Source organism: Ostrinia nubilalis, chromosome Z (assembly GCF_963855985.1).
Source record: "Ostrinia nubilalis chromosome Z, ilOstNubi1.1, whole genome shotgun sequence".
Lineage (NCBI taxonomy): Eukaryota > Metazoa > Arthropoda > Insecta > Lepidoptera > Crambidae > Ostrinia > Ostrinia nubilalis.
Genome location: NC_087119.1, coordinates 15984292 through 16003457, shown reverse-complemented (window position 1 = coordinate 16003457; position 19166 = coordinate 15984292). Strand labels below are relative to the sequence as shown.

The following is a 19166-nucleotide window of genomic DNA, read 5'->3' as shown; positions in this document are numbered from 1 at the left end:
TTAGAATTTTTGCTTTATTTTTCTAGTGAATGCCATGGTCTATCACCCGATTTCGGCTTGACCTCTACTTTCTGGACACCCTGTATAGGTAATACAAATGTATTTTTTACGTTGAGTGTCCAATTTCGGTTATATTGAGAATCTGCTATTTTGAGAATCTGTACTATGCGAATAAAGGCTTTTATACGCTGCAAATCGGAGGGAGATGAGCGAAACCTATTGCTAGTATTGAGGAAATATAATGTAATGTGTAATTTTAATTTAGCATATAATGCACATCGCATTACAGTATCTTCTGTATTTCGTTTTCCACCTTGGGAATCTTCTGTCATCCTTATCGTATAAAAATATTCTTGTTTGTCTTCACTAGCCAGCTCCTCAAACAATACACTTGCGCCGTACTGATCTCGCCCCTAACCAATTTCTCACTCACAATCTTAGTAATATTTCTGTGGTTATTTCATCTTTTACTTCGTCCAAAACCTCGATATTAACGAATATTATGCCATTTTAAATGGTTTAAAATAATTACTTTTTTTGGTAAAATACTGGCTAAATTTAAAACCAAAAATGACAAACTGACATTATTTGACATCGCAAGGATTTCATAAAATTGCCTATTTCAAAACTGATGCAAGCTTTGCTATATTTTTTACAGAAATTATAGGAAGTTTAATTTTAAAAGATATTTGTGGTTAATGCAAGAAATAAATAAGTGTCATTGATGCCGCAGTCGGAATTTTGGCCGTTTGCTAAAAATAAAGCTAGCGAAGATGTCGACTATAACGGGGAGGCTTCGTTACTGGTATATTTTAAAACATAATTTACTTAACTATCTTATGCCTCGATAAATATCCTAAACTGCGATTCAATATTTAACTTGATATTCCACTTCTTGCTGTCTAACAAACAGCAAAAACAGTTGGGAGATATGGAAGGTGAGGTCAAGGAGATACAGATGGAGTTGGCAGCCATAAAGCGAGACCGCTTAGATCTTCATCAGAGGAAACAAACTAGGGATCCACTGATGGTTAGTTTTAAATTATTTTATTTGAAAAGAATTGCCTTGGGTAAACATCCAGTTCTAACATAAGTTACAACTTACAACATTTATACAACATTTTAATTGAAAGACATTTCACATCGTGTAATCTGTATTTAACTTTCTGACAAGGGACACTTGTTGAATGTTGTTCATCGTATCCATAATGCGTTAACATGAACAAACTAAACATCCTAGTATCTCTTGTAATAACAAAGAGCCGTATTGACTTTATGTCGATAGTTGTAGTATATTCTATTACTGATACTAATTCGCGCCTTCATAGTGTATTGCTGTTTGTTTTCAAGATCATTATACTTGCATAGATCCTTGGTTTGAAGTTTGTCACGATTATGAAAACGGCTTTTGAAGCTCTGGAAACGTATTTTTAAAGCACTAATCGACACAAGCATCCTTTGACCAATTTTGTGTTATACAATGTGAACAAATCCTATTATTGATTGTCGATCGTGCAATCTGGGGGCACGGCAGTGCCCCCACCAAGTCGAGCAAAAAAGCGGCACGGCCGTACCATCCTTTTCTCGAAGCAATTCAGGCCATTTTCGACTGCCTGTAACTTCGTTGTGGATAAAACTAGAAGGCTGAATTTTCATTAGCTATGCAGGCATTGTAAAGACACGGTATATTTAAAATTTCATTCAATTTGAACCAGTAGTTTGAGAATTATAACGGGTCAAAGTTACTTAATTTTGTCACTCACTGACTCACTGACTGACTCACCGATCATCAAAACTCTAAGGCACTTCTAGCAGACCTAGAAGCTTCAAATTTGGAATATAAGTAGTGTTTGGTGTATGAATCAAGGAAAAACTAAAATATTTGGGGGCACGGTAGTGCAACCGCCAAGTCGAGTAAAATTTTTCAATTTCGGTCCAGTTTTCTAGATACATAACTGCTGTCTACAAAATACAAAAAGAAATGAGATTTGGGGGCACGGTAGTGCAACCGCCAAGTCGAGTAAAATTTTTCAATTTTGGTTCAGTTTTCTAGATACATAACTGCTGTCTACAAAATACAAAAAGAAATGAGATCCCATCAAAAACAATACTTGTCAAAAAAACCAAGTCTCGCAACTCAGTTGTTCTACGGTAAAAAGTTGTGAGATCCATGTAATACCAAGTCCAGGCCAGGAAATCTTTAACGTTTTACATAAATATATTGACTTGGCCATCGCATGAAAACACTTGTAAATTAAATTATTTAGTGCGATGGCCAAGTCAATAATTTATGTAAAACGTTAAAGATTTCCTGGCCTGGACTTGGTATTACATGGATCTCACAACTTTTTACCGTAGAACAACTGAGTTGCGAGACTTGGTTTTTTTGACAAGTATTGTTTTTGATGGGATATTTTATTACTGCTAGTTGCCTGTTGCCTAAGGTTGTTACTTGTCTCAATCCTACGATAATATGTCATTTGACTATGTTTTCCTGTTAACTGATATTTTCTGCCACAATAACTCCTTTTACAATGTTCGCTGGTGAGCGAATGTCACCATTACCTATAGGGATCTTGAAGGGCCCGAATTGAAATGCAGAAACACTTAAACACACTACAATTTAGGTTTTCTTCCGCACTCATGACGATAAAATTACACATTTAGTACAGAGCGGTTACAATCATGCCGGGTGGCCAGAGAAAAGAGAGCTCAGAGCAGAGCTACAGTACCACATACAAAATTATTTAAAAATAATCTAATAAAACATGCCGATAGTTGGCGCTCTAGTCGGGTATACTATACCTGGATAAACTAGCGTTTTACAATGTCTTTTATCACTAAAAGTGAAAATCAGTTGACAGTTGTTGAAAGTCAAATATTCGCACAAATGTAAGCTTCAAATATGGCACAATTTTGTAGTCCTATGTTAATGTATTTCAGAATTCAGAAGAAGCTACAAAAGATACTGTACCATATACTGAAACTAGAATCCCAGAAGAATTAGGGAGGTATCCTGAGGTAAATAAGTAATCTCTACTTGTTTTGGATTTTCCTTTCCTTAGTTCGTTTTAGTCAAATTACGTCCACTACTGAACAAAGCCTTCAAGGATTTTCGTAATCCCCGGTCCCGCGCTGCCCGCACCCAGGTGTTTCCTGCAACATTCAGCAGATGGTCGTTCCGTTAGTGGACCTCCCAACCTTAATCCTTTTTCGATTGACTGAGTGACACGTAGTCGGCTTTAGAAAACAAAGAGTTATCTACTGTTTTCTTTCAACAATAGCGGGTAATTTTTATGGCACATTATTTTTGTTAAATTTAAGATTTCGAAACTTCGAGAGGAGCTTATTAGAGCAAAAAATGCTGCCGATGAAGAGAGGTTCCAAAGAGAGAAATATGAAACTAAACTAAAAGATTTGGAACTCAAATTGAACAATATTTGCTGCGCTGAACTTGTAGCTGAGAAAAAGGTATCTTTGCATAGACAATATCCTTTTCTTATTTGAAATGATAACATAATAGGTTCACAAACGAAACGTCAGACTTGAGGTGAAATCATTTAAGGAACTATTTATTGTTACATTTACCAATGTTGTTAACTCTCGTGGGAAGGGCGTAACGGCAAGATTTGTAAACAACGGCATTGTTGTAAGGCACAATGGCAATCACGATGCATAATTAATAAATTGCATGCTGTTCATAATAGGAGCATCGGAAATTTTCCGAGGAGGAGGTCAATGCTATGAAAATACAGATTAGAGACATGAAAGAGGAGATGGAAGAAATGAGAATAACACTTGTCGAAAAAACTGAACAGCTGCAGGAATATCGAGTGAAGGTACTTTTGATGCCTTTATTGATTCAAGTTGTTAAACAAAGATTTGACCCTTTGACTGGTCTTGAAAATATAGTTTGTATTGTATTGTATTTAAACTTTATTTTCTTCTATGTAAAGTTCAATGTGTGACAATCATTCAGCCAGTAGGTACCATTAAAAGGTGATATCGTACGTTTAACCGGAAATTATTAATTAAGTTAATAAAATTAAGTAAATTAAAATAATTAAGTAAATTAAGTTAATAATTCCAAATTGGGAATAGGTATTTATTTCTACATAGCTTAACCCTCGTATTGATTACAGTATCTTCAAGCACAACAACAGGTAGAGGAATTGAGAAGACAATTGGATGTCATAGAGTATGACAATAAACAAGTTTCAGATCAAATTCAAATTGAAATACAAAAAATGAAGGTATTATCCTGTTAATTTGTTGCTAAATAAGTAATAATGTGTCTAAGAACTAGTTCTAATCCTCGAAATTCAGATGCAGTTTCAAGAAAAACTTCAGGAATTGGCTCCTTTACCAGATCTATTGAAAGGCGCCCAGATTCAGTTGCAAGAAGCCAAGCAAATGCAGAGGCTAGCCGAAGATAGCTCCCAGCAATTATCTAACGAGTTGCATCGCGTAAAAGAAAAGGTTACACTCACGATTTTAATTTTCTACATAAATCCGAGAAACATAGGTATCACAGATTTTTCCTATACGTGAACACGTGCGCGTTTGCTGTTGCTGTTACATTGTTTTCAGGAGTAAAACACTCCGAGTATGCGGCTATTTGAAAGTATTCTTGTTATTGTATGAGCAAGTCTACATGTTTACTATCAAATCATTGTTTATAAGAAATAAAATGTAAATGCGTATTGTTATTCACTGAAATTTGCAGCTGGTGGTAGCCGTGAATAATTTAAACCAGGAAAAAGCTGATAGAGTCAAAACACACGACGAAAATAAAGTTTTGAAAGTAACGTTGGATGAGAAACAAAAGGAAGTCGATGATTTATCAAAAAATGTAGATGATTACAAGTAAGTTTTGCTGAGTAGCCTTTCCTCTAATTAGTCCCTTGTGATTTTTATTGGAACTAGTGAAACTTTTTCTTCTCACTAGTTACTTTGTACCTTTTGCTATCAACTGGAGAAAATATTACAATAAAAACTATATTATTTTTAGCTATAACTTAATTATATTTACTAAAATGATGTCAACTATGATTGTAGTGGCTGGCTTGAGTAAAAAAAAAAAAACTGTGACGTCTCTTATAAAATTATCATTTTCAATCGATTTCGTTCAAGGTCTGGGTTATCTGTCATTCATGATCATTATCGCCATAGAAGACAGATAAATCGGCATCATCGTATAAAATCTTCTGGGCCATCAGTATGCTCGTTTCATTTTTCAGAACTTTATTAATACCTACTATTCCCGTTTCCTCCTATGAAGCGAAAAGGGAAAGATTCCCCGTGTTGCCCAGCTTTTCTTGAGGTCGTTGGTCCATTGAGCCACTTTGTACTTTACCTCTGCTGTGATGTGGTCTCCACTCGCTAATCTATTTACCCCATTTTTAATGTAATTGGCAACGGCTACTTTTGGTCCGCACTGGCTGTGTGCGGTTATTACATTATATTACGGTTTTATGCTTGAAATCCTTGGAAATCCTTGGGGGAGGTCTTTGTCCAGCAGTGGACGTCTTTCGGCTGAAACGAACGAACGGTTGTATGCTATAGGTACGTTATTTCCTTGGTATACTGTATTGTTGGTGGACCATGTTGATCTTCTGTCGAATGACCTGATTACATTTCCGAATATATTTTTTTTGCTAGATAAACAGATATATAAAATATCATAATTATTTGGCTCTTCACTGTACCTATTTCAATTTCTCAGGTCAATCTTATGCCTATCTTCTTACGAAGGCCTTAAAGGGTATGTGGCATGTACACTTTTATAAATAGGTACTGTCTTTCATCTCAAATAAAATATTACAATCAATCAATATCTCTTAACTTTACGTCTCTCCACATAACAAGAATCAGTCACGATGGCAAACGCCTAACTAATGCAGGGTGCAAGAAGTTCGGCTTACTGCTACAGGCCTCATAAAAAAAAATCTCGCCCGTAGCATCCCACTGTCTTAAATAATATTATTATGATTTATAATTATTTTACAAATGAGACTTGTTACGGTTAAAAGTTGATCAATCGAGTCGTTCTAAGCTGGCCTCAATAAACATAATGTACATTAAAATATAAGTTGTTTATTATATCTCTGATTTAGATTTAAAGTAATTCCATACCTTAGATATGTCGAGCCGAGCTATCAAGGGAATTTAGTGGTAAAGTCCTTAAAACCTAAGTCTCTTACGTTACAAAATTGCCTGTCGTTTGTGTGTCGGAATGACAAGCAATCTGCACTCTACATTGATATAGCGTAATTGATTTCTGCATTGGGCAGGTGCAAAATACTGCGATTGGAAGAGAAGCTAACTCAACAGGATATCCGATTCAAGGAGAAATCAACGGAGTGCATGACATTACTGAAGGATCTGGATGAGTTGAGGATGGAGAGCAGCCGGTCGTTGAGCCGGTGTAAGGATAGAGCGGACTCCATGAGGCGGTACCTTCAGACACAGATATCTGAGATGGAAAGGCAGCTGATCCAGAGCCGAGCACAGTGCAGAGCATGCCAGAAGGAAAGAGATGAGGTATGTCATATATGTCGAAGCAATAACTACGATATACCTAGGTTTTGTCTTGTAGGCCTAAGATGCGTGCCGCGCCATTTTATCGATTTTACGCGATAAGCCCATAATTATGTGTATCGTCCAAAATCATGGATAAGATTTTATCACGTCGCGCATTCTAGCCCGGCTGGAAGGCATCCACGCTCCAGTATGCTGCGCAGAGGTCGTTACCTTATTACAAGTGTCATTATGTAGTTTTGCGTTTTGTGTTGCTTGGAACCCCTTCGGACAGGTTCGAGGTTATTTAAGTACAGTTCATTTTATTGTCGTTTTATGTTTAGTGAATGTTACGCTCTGTTGGTAAGGTTGTTTTAAATTCCAATATAAGTTTATAATAAAATTTTAATCAATGCAAATATTTATTCTGACATCTGCGTTTTTTAAGTAGGAAACGTAGATTTAACTTAGAACAAAAAAAAACTACAATTAATCTATTTAGCAGTTATTAATTACCTAGTCAACTACCGGTCCACATAATATAAATAAATTACATCCCAAATCAATAAATCCATACTTGGGCAGTAAGCCTTTGCAAATACTAATATAGACAAGAATTATCACCTTGTTACTTGCTACGTATTACCTTGATAGCGATTTTATTTTGTCCTTACTTATTATTTTCTGACGTGTAACAACTCGAACTAAATTGCAAGCAAAATGAAGGCATTTCAAGGTATTGTTATATTTGATCTTATAAATTACTAGCTTTCCGCCCGCGGCTTCGCCCGCGTGGAATTTTGTCTGTCACAGAAAAACTTTATCGCGCGCGTCCCTGTTTCAAAAACCGGGATAAAAACTATCCTATGTTCTTTCCCGGGACTCAAACTATCTCTATGCCAAATTTCATCAAAATCGGTTGCGAGGTTTAAGCGGGAAAGCGTAACAGACAGACAGACAGACAGACAGACAGACAGACAGACAGACAGACAGACAGACAGACAGAGTTACTTTCGCATTTATAATATTAGTTGGGATGCTAATGCAAATTGTAATAAAAAGTAACCTTTATTCTCTGCGGGTATATTCACGTAGGTAACTCGTTTTGCACGTCCAGAATTGTTTAGCAACAGCTAAAATTAAGTGACCCAATAACCAGTTTAAATAAATTTTATTTCCAAAAATTATTAATATTTATATTTGTCAAAAAAGTATTATTCAGTCACTTAATACAGCTAGCGACAGAAATAGGCAAATTATGGTGCTGATCCTACTGCATCTTCCTAAGGCTCTAACCTAAGGCCTTCCCAACTAAAATGGTCACGTCAATTTGTTTATAGATTCGCCAACGGATGCAGATACAGATAAATAATCTTCAAGAAAACTTTGAACTGGTGGAAATTCGGCTGCGGGCACTCCAGAACCAGGTGTCTTCCCTCAAGAACAGCTACACAGTGATACTAGCTGACGAGGACGACGCGGCTGAATTCAATAAAATTGCGACTAGTTCAACAAATTGAGTCAAGTGATCATTATTATTAAAGTTTTATTTTATACCGGCTGAATTATTCTTACATAATCATAAACACTACTTTTTACTATTCAGGCTTACATGTGAACATTAATGGGCAGTTTTCCCAGCTTGAGCATAATAATGTTGCAGTAGTAAGGTAGGTACATAAATGTGGATAGAGCTTTCCCGTTCTTGGGTAGAGGGCACAAAATTACAATTTCTAAAAAAAAAACTAGGAATATCTGAAAAATATTAATTAAGCAATAAGTTAATTTTATTTTAGTAAATACGATTTAGACACTTATTTTTTTCGTGAATGTTTGTCGTTGTAGATGTTTTTCTATAGATTTTCCGCCAAGAAATTAGTGTTGGTGTTTGTTGTCAGTTAGTGGATTTTCGTTAGTCACCTCTTTCTTATCAGTTTTTTAATGTTTTCCTGGTTAAAGCTAGGACATCATTGCCGATTCCCAGAAATAGATTTATCAATTTCAATTGTTTCGGTGTTCAATTGTTTTTCCCATGTCAAGGGTTCTTTGATTATCATTTATTTTGTTTGTTGAATGTTCACAGTCATGATTTTTATGTTGATGAACGTTTCGAAGAATTTTCATTACTGAAATTAATTGATGTAGTCTTACAGTTTTGTTGCTGGATGGGTACATTAATGTCGATCGCAAAATTATTCTGCTCGTTCTGAGGGCATTTTCTGCATATCGTTGGGTATATCAAATTACCTACAATCTTCTATAAAGACTAAAGGCAACCTCGTTTTGGTTCTGTTAAAATTGACCATAATGCAACGGCAACGAATAATTCACCAAATTAAGAATACGGAATAAATTCGTTCCATTTCAGTCGAAACATAAATGTATAATATTATTAGATAAGCTGTGTTGATAAACGATAACCAATTTGAAATAATTAATTAATTCGTCTGGCTGAGGTTTCGAAAAAACTTTATTAATATCAATAAGTACTATAAATGAATGAATTAAATTTAAAAATAAATGTTGTTTTACATTTTTCTCCAGTTTTTCAAAGTGCTTGAATGAAATTGATCCTACTTATAATTGTTGTCATTGTCTGTGTGTGATTTGTGTCGAGCCTACGTAAGTTGTGTACTGGATATCATGGTGTTTTCCGTTCAAGGGTTTCTGCGATGGTTTTTACGTCTGTTGGCTACGTAGTAGTACAGCGAAAGGATTCCTTGTGAATTACTCTTTATGCATAGTATGAAATTACTATTACCAAGTTTGCCCACTTGTCTTCCCCAAATTCTTAAGATATAATACATACTTAATTGGCCCCAAATTCTTAAGATATAATACATACTTAATTGGGTACATCTATAAGTAAAAACAAAATAATTTGCAGAACTCTTGTTAAAAGCGAAATGTATGGGTTTTTAGATAGTATGAAACAATACTAGTATAGTCGGATGATGAAAAAATAAAATTAGCAAAATAATCATTTACAACTTATGGTAATTGTCTCCGATCGTCTGTTACTAAGAATTCCTGCAGAAACTACAAATCGTAGCTACCTACTAGATGGATGTTTGAACTTTGGTGTCATAAATTTGATGTTAATTCTGTGAATATTTACTGATGATGAATACAATCAAGTCGTAGGATAATTTTATTATCTACATACCTATACTTTTTCAATATTTAATTAAGTTAGACCTTGGTACAAATCTTTTATTATTCACTTTATTTAATGGTTTATAAATCTAATTAATAGGTGCTTGCGCAATCTATTGTAATCCACGATACAATCAAATATGTAGATCGTTAGAAAAATAAGAACCAAGATTTTTTTACGAGCAAATGCCTCACAATTCCCTTTCAATATCCTACTTCCTACTAATATTATAAATGCAGAAGTTTGTATGGATTTCTGGATGTTTGTTGACTCTTTCACGTAAAAACTACTGAACGGATTTTGATGAAATTTTACAGTATTATTGACTAACCCAGAATAACATATAGGCTATAATATGTGACAAACTAAACACGCGGGTGAAGCCGCGGGCGAAAAGCTAGTTAATTCATAATTGGGTAATGTACTCATACTCATCCTTTTCGTAAATTAAAAAGACGATGTAAATTTCTACATAATAAGCTGAGTCCACTTTGTCACGGAATTTAAGCTGATCTAATATTACGTCTGCCTATGCCCGAGTTTTTAATGAGGCGCAACAGCGGACAGGTATGACCTTGTTGACGTTCCTCGGATTCCTGTGGCTAAATACCTGCTTAGCAAAAGATATGTAGTGGCCAAACTATAAATAAATAAATAACTTGCAATCTTAGCTACACAGGCCATGCGCCCGCGCCCTTGCCAGGTGAGGCCGAGCCTCTCGGCTTGCCTCGTTTAATGTCAACGCACAAGTCCGACCTTTTTATTTTAATAAAACATACTATACTTCATTGTTAATATGCGTTTTTGCTTGTTTTAATTATACGCGCGACTTTGCTCCATATCCGATAAACCAGTTCTTTGTTAATTATTATTCACAAAGTTTTTACGGCAACCGCAACACTAATTATATCGAAACAAAGGACTTTTTGTGACAATATTAATTTGAGACTCATTAATTATAGTTAATTATTCGGGAAGTATCCGAAACACCTTAAAAATATGTCTAAAATGTAGAGCAGGAGCAAACTTTTTTAGTGTTATGATTTAATTAAATGGATATTGCTTTTAAAGTCGATTAGTAGACGGGCAACTGTATATTTCACAATCCTATTATGTAAGAATTGATCATATTCCTCTGAGACTGGGGCAAATCTTATTACAGGTGCGCGCCGTCGTCCCGGCTCCCTCTGCTGATTGGTTCCAATCTTTATTTCATTTTATTCTTTAAATTACTTTAAAAGTATTCCAAGAAAAGGCTTCTTACTTGAATATTGCGGCTTTAGATGCTCAGTCAATTTAATATGCTACATAACTACCAATGTTATTATACCTACTAAGACGATATTCTAAAAATAGTATGAATATCGTTTAGAGTATTTTGGTCGAATTTTAATATTATTTGGCGTAGTATAAACAGGTCAATTAGGAAATAAAACTTCGTAATACACTCAAACACATATTTATTGTTTGATTTTTTGCTTTTTGGTGCTCCATTTTCATTTCTTGTGTTTTTAAATTATAAATAATACTAGTAGTTAAGGTCTCGCAAAAGCCGCACAGCCTCCGTAAATGGGCAATCGGGAGGCTTGTGCAGTTTCCCAAGCCCGGGCAATGAACTCGGCAATAAATAATACAATAAGGTACAAAAAGGTTTTCAACGTAGTTCCATCAGATGGTTTCCACACTCTCAAACACACCATACACACACCAACAATAGTCTTAATTCTATAATATCACTAGCTATACAGAATGCGGCGAGGCCGCGTGCACTGAACCATGTGTACTAAGTAAGGTATTCACTCGAAATGCGAGCTCTTGAGCTTCTTGACGGCGTTGGTGAGATGTAGCATCTCTGTGTTCAGCTGCCAGATGAGAGTCTCCAGCTTGTCCACGGAGTCGAGCACCTCCACTCGCTCGGTGTGAGGGTTGAAGCGCACCTCGAATGGTCGAGACATGGTAGATACCCAGCGTCTGTAAACAGAAGAAACATTAATTTCTGGTTTAGAAGTTTCATAAAGGCATTCAACAAAATCTTCAAAATATGTACGAGTAGGTATTGTTTTGTTAAATGGAACACACCGTACCTGAATTTATCTTTGGCATCTTCGAAGCTTTCGGCAACGTAATAGATTGGCTGGTACTCTTGGTCTTGGTAGGGCTGAATCGAAGTGGAGGCAGGGTCGAAAGGCCTGTGCTCAGGCTTGTCACTGAGGGCGTGGAGCAGTTCACCAATGGAAGAGAGCACAGCCGCACCATACACTTTCAGTTGTTGGTTCTCCTTGCAGAGACCGAATTCAACGGTAAACCAGTAAACCTGTGCAAAGAAAATATTCAATGGATATCGTTCGTACAGTCATTTGAGTTCACTTACATATATAAGTTGATATATGAATGAGTTCGCATGAGCTGGGCCCAATATTAAATATATATACAACTTCGCATTGCAATGATTCTTATACATTCAATAGCCATTATTTAAAAACATTAACTTACGGTAGACAGCTTTTCGATCTCAGCATCAGAAGCGCCTAGTGATGCCAAACCAATTTCTTGTGAGAATTGGGCGAAGCTGGGGTCTGCCAAAAGTGGGATGTGCCCAAGAAGCTCATGGATACAATCTCTGGAAAAGAAAAAAGAAAATTAAGACTCAAAATTGTCCAGTAAGTTCACTACAGCCCGTTAAAACTGCTTTTTAGAAAAATATTGGTCTCTAATAAAACTAGCTTGAAACTCGATAAAATATCCTTTGACGTTTAAAACTTTGTGCAGAAACGCAATAACTTTGAGCAAATTTTAGCGGGGCATTTAACTACGTTACAGCTCCATCAACCGGACGGGTCTTGTCCGCTCCCGGATGTTAAAGCAAATTGTTATAGATAGCTAGAAGGAAGTAAGTGAACAAAATAAGAGGAAGTATATTTAAACTGGTAACATAATTAGGGCCGTTCCACATAAACCATGATTCGACCTAATTCACATATGATTCAACAAGGACATATTGCGTAATATTTCCGCCAAGAGAACAGACAAGGTGAAGTAAATAGAAATTTTAATCGTTAATTTTGATCAGGCTTGTAAACTTTTGATTCTGACGTCATGTTTTATTTTATTTAATACTAGCTTTCCGCCCGCGGCTTCGCCCGGGGTTATCCCGGAAATTATTCGAATTTTTCTCGCCGTAAAAACCATCCTTGGACTTTAACGAACGTTAAAAAAAGAATTGGTAAAATTGGTCCAGGCGTTGTTGAGTGATGCGCTTACCAACACATTTTGCGATTCATTTTTATATAATACAATGAAATTTAATCTACAAAATAAATTACTATTTAAAGATAGAAGTTATACGTACGGTTCAGGGGTGTGGAACGGAGAGTTGGCGTGGCGTACGTATTGTGTAGACTGGAATACACGGAAGGCCAAGGAAGCGAGGAAGTCACGGGCGGTCAGCAGACCAGCCGCGGGACGTAGAGTGAAGCCAGTGTGCTTGCGCAAGAAGTTGCTCACGTCTTCCAGTTGCGGAATTCTATGGGGCACAAAGATATCAGCCTCTTGAAGTTTTTCAAATGCTGCCTTGTACTCCCTGCAAGCGTGTTTAGGCATCAGATCGACCACGGAGTTGAACACTCGCTGCCAGGTAGCGTTCTCGCTGTCCTTGTAGGTGATCGATGGGATCGGGTCACCATACTTGTAAGCGAAAGCAATTTCTGCAATCTGTTTCCTGCGCTCCCTGTAGTCTTTATCCGCGAAACCAGGGTGGTTCATGTCTAATTCAGGTTCGAATTTGGTCATAAGATGGTTGCAGTTGTCGAGATCAGAGGCATGGCGGGGGAACCACGGGGTCTTGCTGGAGATGTTGTTATCGGACATGAGGTTGACTCCGGCAAAAGCAGTTGACTGACGAAGAGATCTGATGAGTTGCAGCAGGTTGACGCGGGACATGCTGACTTTAACGAGCGCGTCGAATTGGACGTCAGCGAGTTGTGACGGACGCGTTTCCAGGTGCTGAACGGAACCCTTGTAGTTGTCGATGGTCTTGAGGATGCGGGCTAGAGATCCCATGCCGTCGCGCATGCGGAGCAGCAGAGCAGCCTGCTGGACGGTCTGCTCAGCCTCCGGGGACTCGCTAGCAGCGTTCTGCAGGATAACCTCCTCTTCGGTTAGAGTGTAATCTGCATAAACAAAAATCCAAATTAGTCAAAAATCTTAAAATTACCAAAATACCTGTGTTTAAAATATCTTTGGACTTGACAAATATACGCATTATACTGACCCTCATCATTAGAAGCATCGTCTCCTACGTCAGCATCAGCTATAAAAATAAAAAATAAAAATAAAATGAAAATAAATTCACAAAGAAACAAAAATCAAAATCAAAATTATTTAAATTTACCAAGCTGACCGTTCTTCGTTTCGTCTTGCTGAGTGCCATCTTCAACAGTTGGTGAGTTATCGCCGTTTCCAATGTAAACTCCATCTTGGTTGAATTCGGAGTCCAAGCCAGAGTCTAAATTAAATAAAATAAACAAACAATAAACAAAAAAAAAAAACAAATAAAAACAACTAAAAATAAATTGGTTTTGCTCTAAATTGAAATCAAAAGGACTCTTGATCAGTCATCGTTTTAACGAGAGGATAACCGCGCAGATAATTTGACCGCTGTAGAACCTTTCTATGGATATGTCAAGTACTTTGACTATAAGTGCCTTCAGGTTATTCGATTGCATGTAAACGCATTCGGAAAGTAAGTAATTACCTACTCGCGAGATACGTAAGTGTCGTAGTTCTATTGTATAAAATATTCTACGATGAATATTTACAAAAACTGGTTTACAGGAAAACCATTGTTTTGAATTTAGGTAGCGTTATCCTACCTGTTCTTATTATCAATAATGATGCTATGTCCACTGGTACTCACCATTGGCGCGGGCGCGAGCCTCTTCTAGAACGCTCTGCTTGGTCTGTTTGACTACTAGTGTTTCGAAGCGTGCATCGTCTACGAGGGAACGGCGGCGAGATGGGTAGCCGTTCTGTCAAAAAGAAAAAAATAATTTAGGAAGGCGTCATGTGAAATAAATAAGTTAGAGCAGCTATGCTTGGACTATCCACGCTTTCCTCTGACGTCATTACTCGAGTCAGCTGTCTATGGCGCATCCCTATGGGTTTTTGCGTGTCGCGTAACTCAGCGTAAAACCCCGACATTTATTTGTTTGTTCTCCTATGCTAATTTTATTAGGTAGGTAAATCTTACTACTGGTTACCTTTATTATATTAACTTATCTCTAATACCATGAAAAAGACAAAGGTTCACTATGTTTTATCAATATTTTTATAATAGCCAAGCGATTTGCAATTTAAATCGAATTCAATATTTGTGCGCCCAGAGGTCATTTGATCCGCCACGCTGAACACAAAGGGATGGCTAAAAATAGATTCTCTAAATCCTTATAAATATAAAGCGGTCACATCGCATTATATTTCATGTGCGAGTAGGAATTGCTTTTACGAAGTTCCTAAGCTTATTTCCTGCGACGGGCGTAAAGTGCTGCCATTATCCCCCCGTTCCCGTCCGGAAACTCCATCTTGTGATGGAAATCTCACAAAGGAACACCAGTTTCTGGACGAATGAGCTCGAAAGGCCAATTATAAGTTCCAACTTAAAGCTGACGCACTATCTGCCACTCGTTTTAAGTCTTTAGCTGGCTTAGGTAATAGCTTAAACTTAAATCAAGAGTTATTTCTCAAAAGGTTCTTTACTCGTAAATCTATCGATTGTCGACTGCAGTGTTTCATTACAACGTGTATTCGGTAGGTTAAACTGTTTCAGTTTATAATTCGAGCAATTTGTTTCAATTAGTCGTGATTACACAAAGTGGCGAGTAACATAACATTTATATTCGTAATAAACGCATTGTTATCGTATCGGTCGGATTGTCTACCGTATTGTCTGAGCAGCGGTTCCGTCGCGAGCGAGGTGCGTCAGAGGCGCGGGCGTAAGGCCTAGCATTTTCCACTAGAACGGCCGCGCTGGCCTATGTGTGTCAAGGGTTGCACTAATCACCTTTGATTGTTACTGAGCCCCTGTAACGTAGCCTAGCACATAATTGCACCTGAAAACTTTAACGCGCGTGCAAAATAAATTTCGCGACCGTCAACAGAATTGCGGAAACGCCAGTCGTATTGTGAAGTTAAAGGTCCGCCTAACTGGAGCGGGCAGGACTCGGAATCCGGTTAATATAGCCTTGGTTTGTCCGAGTGGCCACTTCACCGTTCCAATCGGTCGGCAGATAATTAAGCGGGGCCGAGAACCGCCAACTGACCTGTGTCCACCCTACAATTATCTAAACCAAGAACGCCGATTTGATTGACTAATTCATCATCACTAGCCGTCAACATGTCTACAACTAATCAAGCCATTAATGAATGACTTAAACAGATCTTAATTTATTTGTTACATAAACTACAATGTCACCGACAGCGTCAGATTGGTGAGCAAGACGTGGATAGAACGACCGCGGCGAAGAATCTGTTGGTCAAGGGCATAAATTCAACCTCGAATTAGTTTTAAGCAAATTTGGCGCGGGTCCTTTGTTTTTGCACGTTGCTATAACTGATTAAAACGGAACTAATCGGCGTAAAAACGAATTAACTGTTTTTTATTTGCTCGATAAAGGATTTGAATGAAGGTGACTGTCGTAATTCGTTACCTCTATGTGCACTTGCTCGTATAAGCATGTTAAAGTGCTGCGATCGTGTCACATGATTGAATTTTAACGATCTTAGCTCATTGCAGTAGGCTGGTGAGCGTCGCACCTCCATGCATTCCGACCTTCGATGGTCAAGGAAATACAATCATTCATCCGCCAATTATAAAATACATGATAATTATAACACGTAAGTTTAAACCGGGCTATCGCACAGCATTGTGTGTTAAAAACACATTAAACAAACAAAAGCATCGCAGTTCAGAATAGGTACATCTTAAATCAACTACACATTAACAATTTAAATTAGAATTTATACAAATACTTGTAAAATTCGCAACAATCGCTCAAGCTTCGTGACCACGAACCATTGGAAACTGCCATGGAAACGAAACTGCCATAGTTAATGCAAAAACAAATTAATTGAGATGAGGTAACGATTACGAGTTGCACCTTGAATATTGACAATGGTAATTAATCTCGAATAAGACAATGATGAGACCGTTAACGGAATATTTTTCTGGGGCGACTGAACTATTTAATACGCGAATTGCATTTTCGCCGGGGAATCTCCGGTAGCAAACAATGAGTTTATATCATTTTACGGTAATTGTTGCGCGAGTTGTTGCGCAATTTGTCACACGACGATTGTGATATTGTCGAGAAAGCGAGCACGGTGTCACTTAATTGTGAATTAATTACGCGGCGGAATAATGACATTACGGGTGTCTCGCGCTGCGCCCGACGGCGACCCGCCGAACTCACCAGATTTGGGCAATTAACCCGAACGTACAGTGAAAACATTTAAATTCTTTAACCAACTGGTATCATCTCTGTACAGCGCTTTCACGCGATTTCTTCGGCTGCCTTCAACTCGGAGGTTTTGTCTCTTTAAGTGTAAACAATGTGATTGTCAGTGGAGCGTTTAAAATTGCTGTCGGTAATTTGTTGATAATTATGATAAACGCGTCTGTTTTATTAGCCGCCTATTGTTACCTTATTCGTACAAGGCCGATGGGATTTGACAAGCAACAAGTAGGCAATTGCGATTACGGAGATGACGTGCGACTCCGGGAGGTCGTGCTGCTGCACTTAACGAAACTTTAAGTTTCGCTTCAGTTTACTCTACATTCAATTTGACTAATGCATTCACTACTTCCTAGGTCATGTCGTAATTGCACGATAGTTATTATCTATCTTAACAATCAGCAGTTAACTAAAATTAATCATTATTTACGTTAGTTACATTATTAAAAACCGAGCTTATTAAATCCGTTATATTGTATTAAAATATTTATTTTTTTAATTATGTAGTCATCATTATTAAGTTACTCAAATCAATATTGTTATTCAAAACAATGTGTTTTTAAGAAATCTAAAACGTGCAATTATAATATTGAACAGGTAAATAGTGAACTCGAAGTCGTTTTAAGGTGAGACTTTTTGTAATAACAACAATTTAAACTAATTGCTTTTATGGGCGGTCATTTAGATAATTATAAAGATTTATGATGTAAACAAACTTTGTTGTTGTTAGGCATTTAAAACTTTGAATTTACCGCCAATAAAAACTTTTGAAAACTTATCCCGTAATGGTAAGCAATTGGCGCAGGGTCCTGGAGGATCCAGGGGGAATCCTGCGAAAGCAGCACTCCTCACCTCGATGCTGTAGGACTTCTTGATGGCGAACATTTCGCGGTTCTTCTGGGCAGCTGCGACGGCCATATCGAGCTTCGAACACACCACTGGGTACTGCCTGAACTGAAGTTCACTGCGCGTTTAGCTAGCGTAAGTCTGCGAGAGCTTTTTGTCCCGACCACCGGCTGTAGCCTGTCTGTCTGCGACTGAAGCTGTCGGACTACTAAGGCTAACTAAACTTTGGATTGCAAACAGACCAATGCATGATGACCGTTCGTAAGAACAGTTTAAATAGTGTTAGGCGCGCGCCTCCCACCCCGCGGCGCCTTTCGTCGCGCATGCGTCACGCCGCGCCCCGCGCGCCGCGGCCCTCCTGCCTCCTGCGGCGCGGCAACCCTTAGCACCCTCGACGCCTACTCCACACCATCACCACTATGGAACATAACTCACATTTAATTACGAATCTCTAGAGTTAATTTAATAGCCCAACATACCGTTATTGAGATAGCTATGGAATTTACAATAATAATGATCAATCTCGGTAAAAAGGTATTGAATTTGCTTGAAATTCGCAGAGGTACTTTGAATCATGGTATGGAGGAAAGTTTCAGAAAATTGGGCTTTACAGTTGTTAATATTCTATTATTTTTGTGACATCTTTAAATTAATACTCAGATTATGATCACTTAACGGTTCGTTAGTTTTTGTCATCGCCTTCGCTCTTAATTTTAAATGTCTATCTGTAAGTTGCCTGGAAAATATGTCTTTTAGCGACAAGGCCGCCTAAATTATGCTGCTCCAATTTATTGACATTGTAAATGTTTACACTTAAATTAACTTGAATGTATTTGGATCAGATAGATTTCATAGCGAAAGGGTAAATTGAAAGGGATTTACGTATTTAGGTTTGATGTTGATGGCAACCTCATCATAGGCTATTAATCTCTCTAAGGTCAGATTATCAAAATCTGTGATTTGTAATTTATTGTAGAGTTCAGATAGTGATGAATAGAGAATGATTTCCTTTAAAATATAATAATACTGTTGTTCCATAAAGTTATTGTTTTGTTTCATAATTGATAAATAGCGGGAGTAAGGATACTAAATACTTCCTTGTATGTCATTGTTTCTGGATTTTCTAGTGGTTTTTT

General features: G+C 37.4%; 2 protein-coding genes across 3 annotated transcripts; one reads left to right on the top strand and one right to left on the bottom strand.

Annotated features, from left to right (window-relative positions):
* The first annotated feature begins 599 nt into the window (after positions 1-599).
* Positions 600-8075, top strand: LOC135086494 (putative protein tag-278). The gene is made up of 10 exons (XM_063981216.1): positions 600-805; positions 914-1030; positions 2944-3021; positions 3325-3471; positions 3708-3839; positions 4143-4253; positions 4327-4479; positions 4727-4866; positions 6294-6543; positions 7860-8075. Exons 1-10 carry the CDS (start codon positions 725-727, stop codon positions 8037-8039), a joined length of 1389 nt encoding a protein of 462 aa, XP_063837286.1. The 5' UTR covers positions 600-724; the 3' UTR covers positions 8040-8075.
* A 3044-nt stretch (positions 8076-11119) lies between these two features.
* On the bottom strand, positions 11120-18275 carry LOC135086919 (tyrosine 3-monooxygenase). 2 transcript variants are annotated; one of them, XM_063981743.1, is made up of 8 exons: positions 18037-18275; positions 14592-14703; positions 14067-14180; positions 13947-13985; positions 13026-13845; positions 12170-12296; positions 11761-11990; positions 11120-11647 (listed from the first exon to the last, which is right to left on the bottom strand). In XM_063981743.1, exons 1-8 carry the CDS (start codon positions 18100-18102, stop codon positions 11473-11475), a joined length of 1683 nt encoding a protein of 560 aa, XP_063837813.1. In that variant the 5' UTR covers positions 18103-18275; the 3' UTR covers positions 11120-11472. The 2 variants fall into 2 exon arrangements, with proteins under 2 accessions (XP_063837813.1, XP_063837814.1); XM_063981744.1 differs by having other exon boundaries at positions 14076-14180.
* Positions 18276-19166: the final 891 nt, after the last annotated feature.